Raw genomic sequence first — 21,344 nt, 5'->3', positions numbered from 1 at the left:
AGTGGACACATTTCGCCATGATAGCGGACCCTCAATTTTCTCTTTTATAAAATAAGCCCAATAATGCCCATAGAATCCACTGCATAGGGCTGTTGGGAATTTCAAATGGGAAATATAAAATCATAGTAATGCCTCATCTCTCTTGATTGGAGACAGTTCTTCAAACTTCAAAAGACAGATGACTCTATCTGTGTTTGCATCCACAGATTGCAACACCCTAGTAGACACCTTTTATAAACTGGTGTGGTCAAAAAAATTCATCTCCTCATGATCAATCTTCTGAAATTGGGCTATTATGAACTTTGCTAGGCTGGCACTCAGGAAAAAAAAAAAAAAGCAAACCTGCTGTCTGTCATGGGGCCTGTACTCGATATTTCTGAATATCACACTTACATCATTAGGCAGCCAAGTAGTGTAGTGGATGTAGCATAGGATTTAGTGTTAGAAAGACCTGAGTTCCAATCCTACCATGTACATTTACTAGCTGTGTGATCACCCTTGGCAAATCATTTAACAGCTCAATGCCTCAGTTTTCTCATCTGTTAAATGGGGATAACAGTACTTAATGCATAGAGTTGTTATAAGGATCAAATGATTTATATATTTTTGCATATATTTAACATATTTTATAGTTTATTATATTTTATTATTAATATACTAAGTTATATTTTATACATTTTATTATACTTATATAATGTATTATATATTTGTGTTATATTTTATATATTACAGAAATATATAAAATAATATATTCAATGCATTTTGCAAACCTGGAAGCACTATATAAATACTAAAAAATTAATATTATTGCTACAGTTGCTTCATCTATAAAAATGAGATAATTGGGTAAGATGAACTAAACAAGAAGCTTTCTTCTAACACTAAAAATCCAGATATATTTTTTTTAAATTCTTAACTTTTCAAACTATGTATATAGAACACAAGCACCCTGATTGGGGCAATTATTATCATCTTGCATTTGTGGTCTACTAATCTATTCATTTTTGTTTGTTTGTTTTTTACTTTTTTTTTCCAATCAAGCCAAGCCTTGCCCATCTTATACTTAGACATTTATTGGGGGGGGGGGGGGTAAATAACTTAAATGAAGAACTGTTCAATTTTTTAAAAAATCATTTTATCCTTTTTTTACTTTTGTGCATTATTTTTTAATTTTCTTCAATTTAAAAACAATATCCAGTGTATATGCCAGGTATCTAAAAAATATTAGTGTAATTTTAGGCTTTAATAGTTGAATAACAATTTGTGTTTGTTGTTGTTCATTCCCATCTGATTTTTCATGACCCCATTTGAATTTTTTTGGCAAAGATACTGGAGTGGTTTGCCATTTCTTTCTCTAGTTCATTTTGCAGATGAGGAAACTGAGGCAAATGGAGTTCAGGGACTTGCCCAGTGTCATACAGCTAGTAAGTGACTGAGGGTGGAGTTGAACTTGGGAAGATAAATCTTCCTGACTTCAGGCCTGACACTCTATCTACTTTGCCACCTGGTTACCCTGTTTAATCACTATAAATAGGTATTAAAAACTTTAATATCTTAAAACTACATCAAGACTTTTGGGAAAGCCTATATAAGTGAGTGGGGAAGGAGTGAACGATTTCATTTTATTCCATACTTAAGGGATCTTTTCTTTTCTAGAGAGAGTGTTAAATCCTAGAATTTTGGTTATTAAGAGTAGGAAAGAGAGACATAGTGGATAAAGAAACAGCTTAGAAGCCAGTAACAGCTGGGTTCAAGTCAGTCTCTGACCTATACTGGCACTGTGATCCTGGGAAAGTTCCTTAACTTCTCAGGGCTCTTGACAGCTCTTTAAGCCTCACTAGTAGGTGGTTCAGTATATTGAATGCCAGGTCTAGAGTCCTGGGTTCAAATCTGGCTATAAGCATTTCCTAGCTGTTTGACCCTGGGCAAGTCATTTAATCCCCATTGCCTCGCCCTTACCACTTTTCTGCCTTAGAATTGATAACTCCAATAGTGATAAACAGAATTAATCCTTAAATGGAAGGCAAGGTTTTAAAAAAAATGGTCCAGACAATAGCAAATGTACTGGTATACGTGCTGCTTCTCATCCATGATGCTCCTTCTAGGTGTTTTGACCCTGGCTGTCTTCTGTACCCAAAATACCCTTTCTCCTGAATCCCTGAATCTTCCCAGAATTCCTGGCTTCCTTTAAGACTGAACTCAATTTCCTAGAGGACTTTCACAGACCCACCATCTGGTAATGTCTTCTATTCTGCATTTATTTTATATATTCTGCTTTATGAAAAGACAGCTGGTGACTCCGTGGAGGAACTGTTGTTGGACCTGGAGTTAAGAAGACTTGACTTCAGGGGAAGCTAGGTAGCAGGGTAAATAGAGTGCCAAGCCTAGAGTCAGGAGAATCTGAATTCAAATCTTGTCTTAGACACCTCCTAGCTATATGATACTAGGCAAGTCATTTAGCCTGACTGTCTGACCCTTACCAATCTTTTGCACTAGAATCAATTCTCATGTACAATGTTCTCCTGGTTCTGCTCCTTTCACTCTGCATCACTTCCTGGAAGTTGTTCCAGTTCCCATGGAATTCCTCCACTTTATTATTCCTTTTAGCACAATAGTAATTCCATCACCAACATATACCACAATTTGTTCAGCCATTCCCCAATTGAAGGGCATCCCTTCATTTTCCAATTTTTTACCACCATAAAGAGCACAGCTATGAATATTCTTGTACAAGGCTTTTTCCTTATTATCTCTTTGGGGTACAAACCCAGCAGTGCTATGGCTGGATCAAAGGGCAGACAGTCTTTTATCGCCCTTTGGGCATAGTTCCAAATTGCCCTCCAGAATGGTTGGATCAATTCACAACTCCACCAGCATGTATTAGTGTGCCAATTTTGCCACATTCCCTCCAGCATTCACTGCTTTCCTCTGCTGTCATGTTAGCCAATCTGCTAGGTGTGAGGTGATACCTCAGAGTTGTTTTGATTTGCATCTCTCTGATTATAAGAGATGTAGAGCACTTTTTCATGTGCTTATTAATAGCTTTGATTTCTTCATCTGAGAACTTCCTATCCATGTCCCTTGCCCATTTGTCGATTGGGGAATGGCTTGGATTTTTGTAAATTTGACTTAGTTCCTTATAGATTTGGGAAATTAAACCTTTGTCAGAGAGTTTTGTTATAAAGATTATCCCCCGGTTTGTTACTTCCCTTGTAATTTTGGTTTCACATTAGAATCAATTTCATGACAGAAGATAAAAGATTTAAAAAAAAAAAAAAGGACTAGTTTGCAGAGAAGCTACCAGTCTGCATTGGTAGAGGGAGTTCACTGTACAAAAGAAATCAAAGGTCTAGTCCTTAAGCAGTGCCTCTTCCACACCTAAGAGCCCTGGTCTTCACTCTGGAATAGCATTAGAGTGGCCCTCCCTTAAGGAAATGACCCAAATTAGATGCACTTTCAGCTTATACTTAAGACCTAGAAATGTATCAGAGTATTCTAACTAGAAGGAAGAATCCAGCCACTTCCTCCTTTCCTCCGTGTGTAGAAAAGAACTGCTTGTCATTACATCTCCTTCTTGATGGTGTTTGAAAGGAATCAGGAACCTCCAAACATTCCAGGTTTTCATGTGCTTTGTAGCATTTTTAAAAGTTCTAGGGATAAATATGTTCAAAGCATTGTCTGGGGAACTTAGCCAACTGACTCTCATTAACATGAATGGAAGTTCAGAGAGCTTACTCTACACTGCTTTGAACATTTGCTTCTTAATGGTTTTTTCTAAGCAAATTAAAAAAAGTTAGCACTCAATTATTGAATGGTTTTGGAAGTTGGGGCTAGACTTATTTGCACCCCACCCATCCAGATTCTTTCTAAAGTGAAAATGAAGTATTTCTAGTAAATATATATAAAGTGCAATACCAATGTATAGAAAGCGAAAACTAATGTATATCATTTCCCGAAGATCAGAGAAAAGCAGCAACTCTCTTCAAAAAAGATGGTTTAGGGGGCAGTTGGATTGAGAGCCAGACCTAGAGACGGGAGGTCCTGGGTCCAAATCTGGCCTCAGACACTTCCCATCTGTGTGACCCTGGGCAAGTCACTTGACTCCCATTGTCTAGCCCTTACCACTCTTCTGTCTTGGAAGCAATATACAATAATGATTCTAAGATGGAAGGTAAGGATTTAAAAAAAAAAAAAAGATGGCTTAGATCAAAATTACATGCCTAAGGTCTTTTCTGTGGAAATATCTTTATCATTAATACTTAATTAATTACTATATAAGTCATAGCTATATTATTTATAAGGGAAAATTTATTTCAGTTACACAATGTTTAATTCATGCACTTTCTCTGTGGTCACTTATTTTACTTTTATGCCTTTTGAGAGGGAGGGTCAGGGTTCAAACTTAATTCCCCCAAATTTCTGACCGTTATCCAAAGTGTTCCAAAAGTTTCAGTGCAGTTTTAAGCGTGGGGACACCTTATATAGTATTTTAGTTTGCAAAATGCCTTATCTGCATTATCCTCACAACAATTCTGTGAGGAGACACTATTATTATCCTTATTTTATACATGAGGAAATTGAGGTTCAGAGCATTAAAAAGACGGCCCAAAGTCATTGTTTTCATTATTCATTCATTTCAGTCTTGTCTGATTCTTCATGACTTCCATTTGGCATTTTTTTGTAAAGGACACTGGAGTCTTTTGTCATTTCTTTCTCTAGTTCATTTTGCTGATGAGGAAACTGGGGTAAACAGTGTTGAATGACTTCCCCAGGGTCACACAACTAATAAATATCTGAGGAAGGACTTTATCTGGTGGGAAGTCTGTCATATGTTGTAGAGTAAAAGTAAAAATCAAATCGATGTGTTTATTTATCTGAATGATAGGATAAACTGAAGTAATCAACTACAGTGTTTATAGTTTTTAATTATTTTAGAACCTTAGTGTCTTAGCTGCTATGTAGCCAATAGCCAGTTATTCAAAGCATTTAGCTTAAAAAAATGGTAGGAGAAAATAATTATTCACAAAACATTTTATTGAGACTCCAAAAAAGAATCAAATTCTCTGACTTCAATTTCACTTTATTGACCTTAAACCTTCCTAAAAACAATTAGATCTGCCCCAAAGTGGAATGGACTGCCTTCTATTTAATGAAATCCCTCCACTAGAAGTTTTCAAATGGACTTGATGGCTGTTCAGGAAACTAATTCCAAAGAAGAGGACTACCTCCACCACAGTTTAAAAAATTAGTCTGCAATTTATAACTTTAAAAAGTTAACTGGGAACACTCAGAGTTAAGTAATTTACTCCTGGTCACTCTGCTAGCATTGACAACTCCTCTATAATGAACAGTTTTAGAGAGCTAAATGGGGGCACTGAGAAATGAAATGATTTGTTCTTAGCACATTGGCTACTAATCCTGTCAGAAGCAGAATTCGAATGCAGGTTTCCTTTCCAATTCCAAGGTTGTCCCTCTCTGTCTTACTCCTCATTGACTGGTACCATGGTGAACAAAACCAGAAATATCTGTCTACTGTTCTATAAAAAGACCAGTGAAAAATCTATCAAAAAGAAGAATTTTCTAGTTGAAAAGTCTAACAAATTTAAATTATGCTATGATACACATTTCTCCATATTGACTCAACTTAAAACAACTTAGAAGAAACCAGTCCATGGAACCAAATGGGAATAAAAGAGGCTTGTGAAACACCTGGAAATGCATCAGTAAACATCTGTCCTTTAATTGAAAAACAAGCTCCAAACCTGGCTTTTTTTTTTTACTATATTTATATTTCCAAAGTGGTCAGTTTGTTTGCTTATTTATTTATTAATTTTTTTAAAAGAAAGGGCTTCTATGCAAGAGTTGCAGATTGAGGGGGGGAAATACCCCTAAGAACATGGTGCCCTTCACACAAGCACGAAAGATTAAAAAATATTCATATAGGTGATTATCTCCTGCCCTACTAATAAGAAAGAATATGAGATACCCAAGATGGTTTCACAAAAACAGTTATCTTATATTAAAGCCTAAAAATAAAGTAAATGAACATTCAGTTTTTATCTCGGCTCTCCTGGTTTAATAGAATGCTTTTACCTCATTTTATTTCTGGTCACTGTTAACCTAGCCACTCCGTAAAAATTAATTAGCACATTATCACCCCATAATATGCATTACCACAAAAAAGTTTATTGCTTTTCTTGAAAAATATTTAAATATGATATGCCTCAAAAACAGCTGAAATTTTCTAATGACCCATTAATGCTCATTTTACTCACATAACCATTTCCTAAAAATTTGAGGAGGTCATATGTTTTATTCTTATTCAGTTCAAAAAGAAGAAAGATTCACATAAAACTTAATTTTTAGAGTTGCATTAGTTTTTCAGAATAGCAGTAAAAATGATAAGTTATTCAGAGTCCAGAAAGAGCAAATGAAAACTACTAAATGATTTAATTCCATTGAATAACCATTGGAGGTTCATCTATACATACAAATAGTCTGAATTAGTTAACAGAGCCAATTAATTCTATTTTATTTATAGCCTGGGGTATAGTTGGGGATAGGAATGGATAGAAGGAGGAGGCACTGTTTTAGCCATGTATACAAATTATGAATTCATTTTCAGTTAAGTCAGTCTGAAATCCAATTACATTCCATAACTCCTTCAAACTGCTTTTTCTTCGAATGTTGTTCCATGGTTAAAATATTCATAATTTATTCTCAAACTAGACAGTGTCTAAAGTCTAAAAGTCTACAAAAACTAGACACTAGAGTCTAAAAATCTACTATAATTTAGTACAGGTTATTTGATTTTCTCCTAAGAAACCATTTGGGAATAGCTATAAGAGTCTACTATTATAGCTACTACTAATAAAAAGAATTATAAAGTGCTTTAAGATTCCCAAAGCACTTTACACATTATCTTATTTGAGCCTCACAAAATTCTTGTGACCCTGTCACTCCTGCATTCAATAAACTCTAGGGGCTTTCTATTGACTCTGGAATGAAATGTTCAGTCCTCCCTTTAGCTTTTTAAAGTCCTTCACCATTTTGGTCCAACCTATTTTTTTCAGACTCATAATACATTAGTCCTCTTCATGCACTCGAGAATCTGGCCAAACTGGTCTTCTCTCTGTTCCTCACTAATGACTCCATCTCCTCAGTTGAATTCCATACCTCACGTCTGGGATGGATTCCTTCATTTCTTCCTCTTAAAACTGCTCAAATATCTTCTACAACAAGTCTTTCCTGACCGTTCTACTTTGTATTTAGCCATATCATATAAATATTCTTGGTATTTATTTTATATCTTCTATATGACATTGTTTTATATATGATTAGGATATAAAATCTTTCAAGTAGAAATCATTTCATTCAATTTATCTGTATCTCGAGTATCATAGTGGTTAGAATACAATAGGAACTTATAAATTCATTTATAGATAATAGAGGTAGTATTTTACCCATGTTACATATGGGAAAAATGAAGTTCAGGGAAATTAAGTAATTTGCCCAGTCACACAGTGTCAAAAACTGGGTCTGCACCCAGGTCTTCCTAAATCTAACTCGTATACTACATCACTCCATGCTTACTCCATGCTATTAAATGGACTCTCCACTATCGTGTGTGTTTGGGAGGAGGGGACAGGTTTGATGTCCTTGCAGAATTGTTTTTTAGCTCTTTGAAATTCAAAATATGTCAAATATTAAATAGAAAGAAAACTAGCTTGAGTGAAATAAGAAATTATACCCATAAAACCCACTGGAAATGTATAATTTATTTTAAATTGAATTTATTCTTAAAAATTCTACTAACCTTACAAACTTCTATTGAGGGGAAAAATTCTCACTATAAAATGGGGGGGAATGTATTTTTTTTTAATCAAAAGTAAGACAATATTCTATAGGGGGAATGTACATGTCTGGATAGTTTCACATGAGATATGGAAATTTCAAAATAAAAGTGTAGGTGAATTTTGCATAGTTACTCAGATATTTTTTCTTCTTTCTGTTTTGTTTTCCTCATTTCACATTCCTGATTCTACTTATTTAACTTTTAGTAATTTTAATAATGAAATTCTTCTAACAGTAAAATTATGCAATTTATTACTTAAAAGAAAAATGTCAAAGTATTTTTGTTAAAAAGGACAAAAATGATAGCATATAGAATTTGTCTTGTGCAATTACAATTTTTATCAAACAACAGCTTCATTGTGGAAATTTTAAATGACACTCTGAATAATTTTTGGACTTAACATAAAATTATGTCATCATCTGTCTTATTTATATCTTAAAAAATTAGTTAACCTTTATATAATGTTATTTACAACTAATTTTGTACATAAATACTACTTCATTTGATCCTTGAGGAAAGAATAAAATAACTTTCCTTGATTTAGCCATACCTAAATCTTACTGATGCCATTCCCCACCAACTTTAATAAAATTCTTGCTATAATTTTAAATATGCTTTTCCTCTCTTGCTAAGAATTTTAATAAACTGATTAAGGAAAATTCAAATTACAGAAATCAAATGTGGCAAGATTTGCCAAGATTGTTATATACTGCATATTCGGATGTTACTTTTCCCTCACCATAAGCTCATTATCCACTCCATCCCATTTCCAATTATATGAGCTTCAAAATCCAGGTTGAGGAGGGGATCTCTTTCCAAATATGTGAATGAAGTGAAAACCTGACTTTATTTTCTAAAGACAACACATCTGGAACTTTATTTTTGTAATTTTCACATAAATCCTTTAATATCTTTAAATATATATCCAATTTCATCTTCTTAGGGGTGAAAGTGAAATACCATATTGCATAGCCAATATAAAGTTGATGAATCACTATGTATATAGTGTTATATCCAGGATAACTTGCTTTCTTTTTTTTTAGAGAATAAAATTGATGACTTAGATCTACATGTATAGCCTGTATAACCTGAAAAAGTCTTGAACTTCCCACCTTATCACAGAGTACTTGTATTCCTCTTCCATTTGGTCTGATTAGCTAATTCTAGCATTTTGCTTACTTGTTTAATCTTTCTTTAATTTATAGAGAATACAAACATTGGACAATTATAGAGAAAATGTTATTTTTTTTTGAGAATCACCTGTAATGACTAGACTTTTCTTATTTCATATGACCATTAACATTTAAATTTATTACCTTCCATTTATTTATTAATTTGTTTCAGATCTACTAAAATCCATTCATGGTTAATTTGTTACATTTCTATAGCTCAATCTGTCACTTTAATAATCTAAGAAATGCAACAAGGTTTTTTCCCTATCCTACCTCCCTTTGGGGGGGGGGTGATACCATTAATATTTTAGAATTTTGTATTCATCAGCAAACTAGAAATTATTTGGCATTGCTGATTCAATACATTTCAAAGAAATACAGTGAAAATTCTGCTTGCTTCACATCATCTATTTTTTTTATTTCTATTTTTCTAAAAAAATCCTTATCCCCTGTTCCAAGTGGGGAAACAACAGTAAGGCCTGGGAAAATGGGGTTAAATGACTTGCCCAATGTCACACAATAAGGTCTGAGGCCAAATTTGAATCCAGGACTTCCAATTTCTACGTTGTCTCTCTATCCACTGAGCCACCTAAGATGCCCCCTTTTGTTTCTATTTTTAAAACAGTTCATCTCACCCTACCATTTAGTAAATTATAAACTGTTCATCATTTTCCCCACCATATTTACAGACAACGCTGGTCCATGGGGCAGAGAAACCATAAAGTGTACTTAACAACTATGTGAGGACATCATTTGTTGCCCTGGAAATTCTGAAACTTTGGAGTCTGAGAAGAATGCCTGAGCTATCACTACTCACCAGACACATCCATGGGCCATTCCACTGGCACAGTTGATAATCCCTTAATTCTTCCCTAAGGCAACTATAGATTTATTGCCAGCCATGAAAGGATTTAAAATTTGACCATTTGCTTTAAATTTTGGATGAATTTATTGGAAGTACACTCAGAGAAAAATGATACTTTCTCCAAATAGTCAAATTGCCCGAGTTTACTTACTCTTTGGTCTTCTAATAAAAAGGGACATAGTAACATAATGACATTCGGTCAAAATTTATTAACAAAAATTAATTAATCATCAAGAAGCTTTTATTAAGCACTTGTTGTATGCTATATATTAAGGGATGGGGTGGTATCCTGACCTTAAGAAGCTGACATTCAAATAGATTCAGTTCAGTTTGGGTCAAGGTGAAGTTTAAGAAAGGTGCAAAAATTCACTATAGAAGAACCCCAGTATGAATGGAGGTGAGGATATGGGAGTAAATTGTTTTTTTCAGACTTAAAAAATATATGAATATCTCTCCATTACTATCCTCTAAGTAGCACTTTAGAATGGAAAACAAAGGAATGCACTTTGGACTGTCTCGATTTGTGTTTTAAATCACTGAAGATGACCTTTGAAATGTTCTATAATTTAAAATTAAAGATTGATACCTCTGCTTTGATCTCTCATTAACAGGTTTTTTAGAGATCTCTGTACAACTTGAGAGAAACTAAAGCAATTGATCACATTTTGCTTTCATTTGACGAACATATTTCTTTATGCTCTCTCACTAGGTGCCCATAAAAGTCATATAGAAAATTTAGGTAAATTAAAGCATTCCTAAGTAATTACCACAACTCTTTCTGAAATTTTGGGGGAAAATAGTATTTTTCTCGTGAGAATAAACCAGGGACAAATTCAGAATATACAGAAACTTTCCCACAGGAACCATATTTGGTAGTCCCAATTCAAGAAAAAAAATATTAAATTAAATTGGATTTTTCCTTTAGTTGTAATGAGCAGGCAGGCTCCCTAGATAGCAAATTTAACTGCATGTTTGATTGGATTTAACTGCTACACATGTGAAAATTGAAACCATTTCCCTGATTCTAGATTGGCAATGGGGAAAGTAAAAAGAAAAAAAAATGTGGCCTTGTAAGGTCATTCTGGCAATTTATGCAAACAAGTCTTCCTTGCTGGATTTTTTTCATAAAACGCCTGTGCTAGAGTATAAAGTACTCTATTCACTAGTATACTGACAAAGAGCAACTAGCTTTTCTAGTTTAGAAATATGTAGGGATCTGATGTAAATGGTTCAGGTTCAATTTTAAACTGTGATTCCATGATTTAAACTATGATGTAATAAATTTAGGAACAAAATGGCCATTTCCTTTTAATTTATGGGCCCAGATGTTTTAGCTGAGGGACAGGAAGGTGTAGTTGAAAGAGTATTGAGCATTTAATAATGGGGAGAACACAGCTCAAATCTATACCCTTTTATCCATGTATAGTACCTACCTCCCCCAGGGTTGTTACGGGAAACAAATGAGATATTTGGAAAGCATTTAGTGACTAGAACAGAGTAGGTGCTCAATAGATGCTTCTCCTCTTCCTTTAATAGCTGTGAGACCTTGGGTAAGTCACTTAATCTCTCTGAGCCTCAGCATTTTGTTGTTGTTTTTTCCAGGCTGTAAAATGGAGACTCTAAGATTTGCACAAGGTCTACTAAGTTCTTTGTAAACACTAAATCACCATAAACAACACTCACATTTTGTAGGCTTGTTCTCTGAACACAACATCTCACATTCTGCTTTTGCATCATCTGTCCCTCATGCTCATTTTTTATCCAGTTGTGCCTCTTGCACTCCCTCCCTTTCTTCAATTTTCTCCTCAAGAACTATCATCCATAAGAAGTTTTTCCTGCTTTCCCCAGGTTGCTTCATCCCTTGGAAATTACTTTGCCTATGTTATGTATTGACTTATATGAGTACAAATCTTTTCCCTGATAGAGTGTAGGAGCTTATTCTTTCACTGTAGTCTTTGTGTCCCCAGTACCTAGCACAATCCTGATCATATCATGCACGCTTAATAAATACTTGTTGATTTGGGCTAAAAGGACCGTGGACATTATCCCCCGTGCCATTTCTCAGTGACACAGGCTATTGCGAGGTCCATAGAGTTGAAGACGTTATTTAAGGATCACTGGTCTAGTTGGCATCCGAAAAACTACAGCCCTTATAATTGGGCGCTAAAAGCTTCGTTTTCCAGCTCTATCTGGGCAAACGACAGAACGGTTGTGCTCTAAAGGCGACATCTGTAGGCACAGATCATGAACACACGTCAATCTAATATTTATGCAATATTGGACATGAGGGAGGCAAAAAAGAGAGATTTAAAGGGGAAAAGAGCCGTTCTACTTCTTAACATTTCATGATGTAATCATTTCAATGAAATAAGTTAAAGTGTCGCCCCAAACGCCTCAGACAGAACGTGTCCAGAGTTCTCACTGGTTTATGGGTAGAATGTATTACTGAAGAAAAGGCTACTCCGAGAGTTCTTTTCTTCCTTTAAAGTGTTACTCAAGCCCCATCTTCTACACAAAGTCTTTCCCCATCCCACTAGTGCCCAGCTCTCAAATTCCTTTGCCTTTCATACTTTGTCTAACTGCACATTTTCAGGATTTAATAGTTTGCATTTATGTCACACATGTATATACGTGAGCATATTCATAAATGGCTGTGCTTCTAGGTGAATCCGTATGTGTCTGTGTTCATGTGCTTGAATGCATGCATACACAAGTAAACCTACATATCCACACATGCCTATCCACCTACATATGTAATGTTCCCCTATATGCATCTCTGTATGTATATGCACACAAATCTACACAAACACACCCATATGTGCAAATGTGCCTTTCCATGTGTACATGAATGTGTTTATAGACAGCTATACATGCACGAATGCTCACATATTCACATATATGTACAGACATAGCAATAGTCTGACCGTATATGTGCATGTGTTCTATAAAGGTATACATACATGTATGCATGCTTGCACAATATACAAGCAGACATAGCATATATGTTTATATATAAGCACAAATATGCACATATATACGTGTTTGCAAATATGTACAGACACATCAATATTTACCTAACCACATATGGGTTATGTGTTCACATATATGTGTATAAGCATGTATAATATATTCACACATGGAAAAATTAAAGCACCTAACACATTGTATGCATGCACACATAGGCATGTATCGAGCATTATTGGTGTGCATGTGTGTTTACATACATGCACATGTGTCTATATTCACAATGTTGTGTGTAGATGCATCTGTGTATGTATGCACATGTGTGTACACACATGCCTATGTACACATGCACACATCTCCTCCATTAGAGTGAGAGCTTCTTGTGCGTAGGGATTGTTTCCTTCTTTTTACCTGTATCACCAGTACCTGAGCAATACCTGAATGACTGGTTAACTACTATATCAGATGGTTCAAAATTTAATTGTCCAATAGGAAAATATTCTTCCTAGGACCATAGAGCAGGGACATGACTTAGACGTACCCTTTTGGTTTAGAGATGAGGAAACTGAGGCCCAGAAAAGTTAAATGATTTTTGGCCAAGTCACATGATAGTGTATGTCAGAGGCAGTACTGAACCCAGTTCTCAGGAGTCCACAAGCTCTTTCCACTGGAGCTTCTCAATAGCCTTCTATCATCCCTTGTTTTCTCAGAAGCAGTGCAAATGGATGAAAAGGAAACCCACTGGCATGGCTGCTCATGAAGAATCATGGATGTTGGAATCCAGAAATTATTTACTCATAATCATATGTTATTAGAGCTAGAAGGGACCTACCTTAGGGATCATCTAGTTCAGAAACAATTTTTTACAAGGAGGAAACGGGTCCCTGAGTTAGTTAGTATAATCCCTCGTCCAAGACTCCCAAGTCATTTGTTCATTGAACTAGAACCCCAGCAGAGCTTCCTATCTCCCTGTCGAATGTTCCCTCTGCTATATCATGGCTTATTTGAACAGTGCTACCAGTCTTGTTGAGCGTAAATAAAGTAAATTTGTTTGGAAAGTATATCCATTGTCCAAATTACCTTAAAACTTCTCTGAATGTTACTAAGATTAAATGCCCTTGCCAGATTTTTCATTCCTTTAGTTTGTTATTCTCCCTCCAACTTTTTTTTCCTAATGCTTAACTATTCTTATAATTAGTCACAGTAATCCGATTAGATTTTGTTGCATTGGATTTTTGGATTCTACTAGAGTTTCCATTATAAACTTCTATTTCTAGGCCCCATGATAAAAGTTTCCTCCAGGCTGAAGTTTGGCAGACAAGAGCTCAGCCTGGGAATGATTTTTTAAACCAAATCAGAAAAAAACAAAACAAAACAAAACAAAATAACTTCAGCTCTACCTCCCTTCCTCTTTTGAATCAGTATAGCATTTTCTTTTGTTTTGTATTTATCCTGTGCATGAAGCCTTGACTGATACATTTTGCAAATTCATATACACTTTGTATTTTAATCTACGCTTCATCCACTAAACAATATTGGAAGTATTTCATTAGACTAAAAATGAGTTCATTTTTGACATAAAACATTATATTTGTATTTGTGGATTTAGATCTTTACTTTTTTGTACTTTATTTTGGTGTTAATAAAATCTATTAAGTCCATCCTGTCGATCAATTGTGTATTTTATTCTCAGTGTCCTCATTCTAAAGTTGGTTATACCGGTAAGTCTGACCAAGCTGAGAATAAATCAGTAGAGAATTTTGGTATATCCATAGCCAGAAGGCAGAAAATAAGAATGATCCTAACTAGTTCATTACCTTTCTGAGGAATTTTTACACTAATCCTACTCTGGAATACAATAACAAAAGAAAACAAAAGCATGTCATACCCCAAAACACTAACTGGTTGTATACTCTCCCTTTCTACTTTAAGTCCCCACTTTATGTTACTCAGGAAACAAGTAAATAACAAATAGACACTTCAGTAAACAAGGCAGCAAAATACATTATTGTGGATATGAAAATGGAGATATAAAAAGGAAAATAATAAATTAAGTAGAGATAAAGAGGGAGACAGAGACAGATAGAGAACATAAAAGAAAATAGTATACAGAAAGGAAATTAGAAGATGAAAGAATAGAGCTCAAAAAAAGTTATATAGAGAAAAAAGGGAAGAAAAGAAGCATAAAAGAAAGATCTAATAACAGAAAAGAAAAATATTTAAGGTCAATGAAAAATGAGGCAAACAAAAAAGCTATGAACTTCTGTGTTCTTCCTTTTAAGAAACATTCTGAATTAAATATATTGCATGTCAAATACTACTTGGATTTAACCCTTTGATTAGAAACTTTAAGAAAAAAGTATGAATAACTATGATACTTATTGGCTTATATAATGGCAGCTGGAAAGGATTTAATAAAATACTGATATTTTGATAAATCCTTAAACTCAAAATGTTAACAAATATATACTTTCCACTTTTCTCTACCCACTCTTTTATATTTGTAAAAGTCCTTACTGTTTATATTGTTTTTGTAAATATATTATAAATTCCTTGAAGGCAGGGCTATTCTTTATATTTCTTAGTTCTCCTTCTCTGCCCCTTACTCACAGCACCTTGTCCTGTATTGGGCACACAGTAGTATAAATATTTTAATTTCATCATCCATATGATGCCAAGATTCAAAATAAAAGGAGTCGCCATCTCTCAAAAAAAAAATAATGTAACAAACTAACACATGTTAAATAATTTTTAAAAATTAAAACAGGGAAGTGATAGAGTTAAGATGCAGAATGAGACATATTTTTGAATGTGACTAGTGTGGCAATTTGTTTTGCTTAAACTCCTTACAAGTGTTTTATTTTTGTTATTTTGTTTTGTTATTTATTATGCCTACATAAGAAGAAAAGAAAATGGTGCTGGTTAATTTTATAAAGAAAGATTTTAAAAAGTTATATGACAAAGGAAACTTTGGCTTTTTCTTATAGCAAGACGCTGATTTGACCCCTGGTTCTCCTTGCAAACTACCTACACTGCCGAGGGAAGAAGACATTTGGGATGGCACACTTCCCACTGAGGATTGGAAATGTCCACAAGCAGAAAGGACCCTCGGTTCTGAAAGCTCACTCAGGAAAAACACAAGAAAACAAAAACAAAAGCAAAAAACCACATAAAGTCAAAAGTCGGAAGCCATGGCCCAGATATGTATCTAATGCAAAGCTTTACCTGCTTATTCAGAATACTATCAAAGTTACTTCACCTTTCATTTGTCTCATCTTTGTATCAAATGCATTCTTCAAACCATGTGCTACATTATATAGAAGCACAAAACTTTGCAATGAAAGATCTTAAGATGTGACATGGTCATTTGTAGGTTGAAGATCACATAATAACCAGTTTGATGTCACAAATGCACAAGAATAGCTTTTGAAAAATAAAATATCCACATGTACCATCCCAAACATGTATGCTTCTGATTAGTATCCAATAGAATCAGGAGTTATATGCATAGATTTATGCATAGATGCCCTTCCATATATGTATATACATATACATTGTAACACGACTGAGAATCAGTAAGGGTAAGGGTAAATCTTTCAAAGTGGTGTGATGAAGAGATGAGCCTCAAATTCAAACTAAGTTTTACAATTGCAGGTCTAGCTACTGCAATTATTTTGGACACTGTTCAAAAGAACTAAAGACAAAAGGAATCTTAGGAAAAATGAGCAACATCATTGGTCTAGAGTGAAAAACAAAGACAGCAAAAGAAAACAGATGCTTTGGCTTGGAGTGATGGTTTCATGGAACTGTTTTCCACACTGGGCTATGGTTCATCAAACCAAGCCCCAAAGGTATCATGCCATACAATGTTTTATTTATTGCAATACTTAACAAAGGAACCAAAGAGCAAAAGTGTACAGTCATGTACAACAACCTCCAAAGGGATAACCTATATAGATTCATTATGAAAGAAAGTAATGAAATCAATTGGGCAAAGATTAAAATAAAAGACTGGTTCTTGAAAAACATTTTTAGATGTAATGATTGTATGTGTTTAATTTTGTATTCCTATATCACCAAATGTGATATCTTCTTCACTATTCCATGTTATTTACCATACCTGTGGGTAGCTGTCTGTCCGTGGTAAAACAGATATATCATAGGTGGCAGCAAAATGGCTTTTAGCTTGTTGTATTTGGCCATACCGTTCTCTTTTTCTCCATTTAGCTCTTCGATTTTGAAACCAAACCTACGTGAGAGAAATACTATGTTGTTAAAGTGCCTGGAACATGGTATTTAGCAAGTTCTTGTTGTCTTCCCTTGCATAAAAGAAATAACTGAAAAAGCTTTGCATAATGTATGACAAAATAGCACAACTACCACAGCAGTTCAGAAACATAGGTCAACGAGGCTTCTTTTCAAAATCTATCTCCATTTCAAAAGAAGACAGAATCAGTCCTAACATTTGTTGCATTGTATGTAAGATCTTATAGTACCCTGCATTCTAGATGTCTCTCACAATATACATTTTCTTTAGATTATGGGAGAGTTAAAAATATCAACATATAGAATGTTCATGCATATTTTGAATAATTCTAATTCTTCAGTTTTCAGTCCATTCTAAAATGAAATAGAAAGAGGACTGGTCTGGATGATCTGGCCTTGTCAATAATTAGTTAGATGACATTGAGTAAGCCTTGTACTTGTTCTGAGACCCAGCTTCTTCAATGGTAAATATTATCAGTGGACTAGATGGCTTCCACAGATTCTTACAGATCTGAAATTTTGTGAATTGTGCAATTTCATTAGAACTCCACATTCAAAATTCTACAAGTAAATATTTTTCTGCCTTCCAGACAAAAGCTGAAACCTTCTGAGAGATTTTTAACCTAGAGTTTTAAGATCTGACCATTAAACATCAACCCAACCTGACTTGTGTATCATCCAGTTGAGTAAAAGAATGCTAGACTCAAACAAGTTATCAAAAGAAGACTCCAGTTATATGGATCTTGATTTAATTCATTTCAGAAAGTGTTGAATATTCAGAGATATTGGAATCAGACAGCAGCCAAAATAGTCTAGTTCTTGACTGAACTGGAAAATAATTGACTTTGGAACTATCTGTAGAATTTATATACATATATATATATATATATATATATATATATATATTCATAAGGTGTATATATTTGTTGGAGAAGTGGAATATATCTCAGAGGTATAAATTTTATTTTAAAAACTCATATACTTTAAAACATTTACAATTTTTTAAAATGAGGCAATAGCATCTCATATCACAAAAACTAAAATTTTACTCTGGTTTCTGTCAACAACTTCATCAATTTGGTCAAGTCATCGATTTATCTTCTATAAATCATCCAACTATTTACTGGAAATAATATTTTTAAAAAACAACTCCTAAAAAATTCCCAAAGGAATATATCATTTTAAGGACAATATGACATGTTTTAGAATAAAAACCTAAAGGCATTTTTATTCTATGAATCTATGATTAATTCACTTATAAGAGATATAAAGGATCTAATTCAATGTGACTAAAAGTTACTCAAATTGATATTTAATACGCACATTTCTAGATTTAAAAAACTGCCAGTGTTCCTTGAACATAGCTGCTTTTAAAATGTGACATGCTTATTTTTTAATGTAAATGGAGATTAAATATGTAAAATGTATAACTGAAAAACCCTCTGCTAAAGCTGACTTAAACTTTTCGATGTGTTTGTGTCTTTGTTATTATTGTTATTTCTGTGTTATTTGTGTGCGGTGTGTGTGCATGTATGTGTGTGTGTGTGCGTGCGTGCGCGCGCGCACTCCTGTCTACTCCTCTTCCAGGGTCTTTACCTTTATGGTCCATGCTTGTCTAAATGCTTAGAGATGCTTTAATTACCAGTTTGATTTTTTTTTTTAGTGCAGATTTCAGATTTACACAGTACTTTGAAAAACTAATGGAGAAATCAAAACAACACACAGGGACGTACCTGTTGAGCATATTTTTTGAAGGAGCTGTTTGGTAAATTTGTATTACCCATCATGCTTGGATCTCAAAAAAAAAAAAAAAAAACCCTTTTGGCTCCACAGGAGGCACCAAGAACATACTAGGGGAATTTATTAATGAGCTTCTTTCATTGAAAAAAAAAAAGACTTCAACAATCTCCTTAAAATGGGTGCCAATTACTACATTGATGAGAAGCAGGAAAGAGAACAACTTAGATAAATTAGGTTCAAGCTGGCTCTCTGCATGGACTCAGGACAAAAAAAAAATTTTTTAAATTGGACCTTGAATCAATATTTAAGGGAAAGCAGGTAGTATGCCCAGCCGATGTGTTTGTTTGTGGACAGATGACACGTGTTCGTTCACATAAAATAATTTGATATACAGTAATCAAAAGAGAAGGGGTAATATGTATATATATATATATATATTTATATTTAATTAACTCTTTACAATTTAGAAAATGATTTTTGCATTGCTTTCCTAGAAATTATCTAAAGATAAAATAACCATTTGTCTCCACAAATGAAAACAAAAATCTGCTGCTTGTTATCCGTGCATTGCCAGATGTTGCCCTTAATGATGTAAGAGCCTTATAATTAATTATTCTTGTGATGGAATTCTGTTATACTCAGGATTGAAATCCCCACTGCTTTTCCTGCATATTCTTTTCCTAATGATTAATCAGAATTGTTAAATTCAGTACTTTCCTATGAAAAGCAGACTGCATATGCACTGCAAAGAAAATATACAGTCTCTGGAGTGTTTGTTGATATTATTTTTTTTTTATAAACCTTTAGTTATATTTCAGGCAACATTGAAAAGGAGGGGAAAAGCCACAACATAAGAAGAGTTAAAATTAAATCTAATGCAAACAATATAAACAAATGAAGTATAATGTTATGCCTGTTTTGATTTCTATTTTTAAAACTATGAACACATTTAGGCAACATTCTTTTAAAAGGGAACATTCAATTTTCCAGCTTGGTGAAAAAAATGTTAAACATTTAAAAGGTAAATTTAACTACATCTAATAAAAATCACTAAAAAACAAAATAATGTTCACTGCCTCTGGATAGAAATAAAGAAATAATTTAATTTACATAAGTTTAATAATTTATACTTCAAATGTATATATTAGAAACAAATGAGATTAGAAAATCTGTACCATTTTGATGTCCTATTTTAATAATATTTTCAGAAAATGGCCCTATGAAAATGCCTGTTTTTATATTTTTCTCTTTGTGATAAGCAACATAAATGAAGCATTATTATTATATATTTCTTTGATAGAATATACAGACACAAACACACATGACAAATAGCTATTCTCCAAAGAATCCCCAAATATTATTAACTAAGAAATATAAAACAATGTATTCCACCTTATAGAAATCTACTTTTTAGGGGTTATTTTATCGTTTCTTTTTTTTTCCTTCATTAGGTACTCTTACTAGCTCCCTATGATTAACAAATTAATAGTCTCTCCTTTAATATTATTAAATTGTTAGTCTAATATTGAAAGATCAATTGCAATATTCATTTTTCTAAAGAAAAAGTGGTTTAACATCTTATTCCTTTTAAAGAGAAAAGAAGTTTTTCTGAAATATACTAGCTTTCTGTTTAAATTTAGTCAAAGAAGATTTTCTTTCTTTGAGATAAAAAACAAATAGTTATTCGATTTTAACAATATTAATTCTTTCCCATTTAAGACTTTAGGCAAGTTTGTACCTGGACTCTGGCCTCAGTCAGCTCTGTCCTCAGAGCAAGCTGTTCTCTGACATACACATCAGGATAATGTGTTTTCTGGAAGACTTTTTCCAGCTCTTCCAGCTGCAAACTGGTAAAGGTGGTTCTATGTCTTCTCTTCTTGCTGCTGGATACATTGCTGTCACATTTATCACCAAGTTCATCCAGTTCTCCCTTTTCCTGCATCCCTTTGACTGGAGACATCCTGAGGCTGTTACAGTTGTCCATGGCTCTATTTAGCTCCGTGTGAAGAGGCTGTCCTTCTACTTTAGTAATCCCATAGTTCACTGGACCCAGGGGGGGAAATAACATGTCTTAAGACTTAATGAGCAAACATCCTTGAAGAAATAACTTGTAGTTTAAAGCATTAAGAAACTAGTGTTGGGGGCTTGGGAAGGGGAGATGTGGATCAGATACAAACCAGTATTATCCCATTTTCCCTTTCTGACTACATTTTGAGTATAGAGATTGGCATAAGTCTGTCAGTCTAAAGATTTTATAATGCACACAACACATGATTGTTTTAGTTTCTAATCAAACTGAAAAGTAAGGCAAATAAGCCCTGGGTTCTGCGTCCAGATAGATCTTCCAACTAAGACCTTTGTAAAATTGCTAATGTTGAGGGGATTCTTTTACAGACACTCCCTGCCCCTGTGTGCTGAAACAGTTCCTGCACACGAACTGTGAGCAGAGGACTAATCTTAAAGGAATATTCAGTGTAAATAA

The 21,344-nt window shown here is 34.0% G+C and overlaps 1 protein-coding gene across 1 annotated transcript in view; it reads right to left on the bottom strand.

The window, feature by feature from the left end:
• The window catches only part of ALX1 (ALX homeobox 1), a 33,475-nt gene that overhangs the window by 8,402 nt on the left and 3,729 nt on the right, over positions 1-21,344 (bottom strand). The window contains exons 2-3 of the mRNA XM_001364420.4: positions 20,601-20,905; positions 16,977-17,105 (exon numbers count right to left, since the gene is read on the bottom strand). Of these exons, the coding sequence (XP_001364457.3) occupies positions 16,977-17,105; positions 20,601-20,905 (434 nt within the window). The remainder of the gene's footprint in view (positions 1-16,976; positions 17,106-20,600; positions 20,906-21,344) is intronic.

The sequence above is a fragment of the Monodelphis domestica genome, chromosome 5 (genome assembly GCF_027887165.1).
Source record: "Monodelphis domestica isolate mMonDom1 chromosome 5, mMonDom1.pri, whole genome shotgun sequence".
NCBI lineage: Eukaryota > Metazoa > Chordata > Mammalia > Didelphimorphia > Didelphidae > Monodelphis > Monodelphis domestica.
The sequence above is the reverse complement of the archived record's forward strand: the minus strand, read 5'-3'. Positions and strand labels throughout refer to the sequence as shown.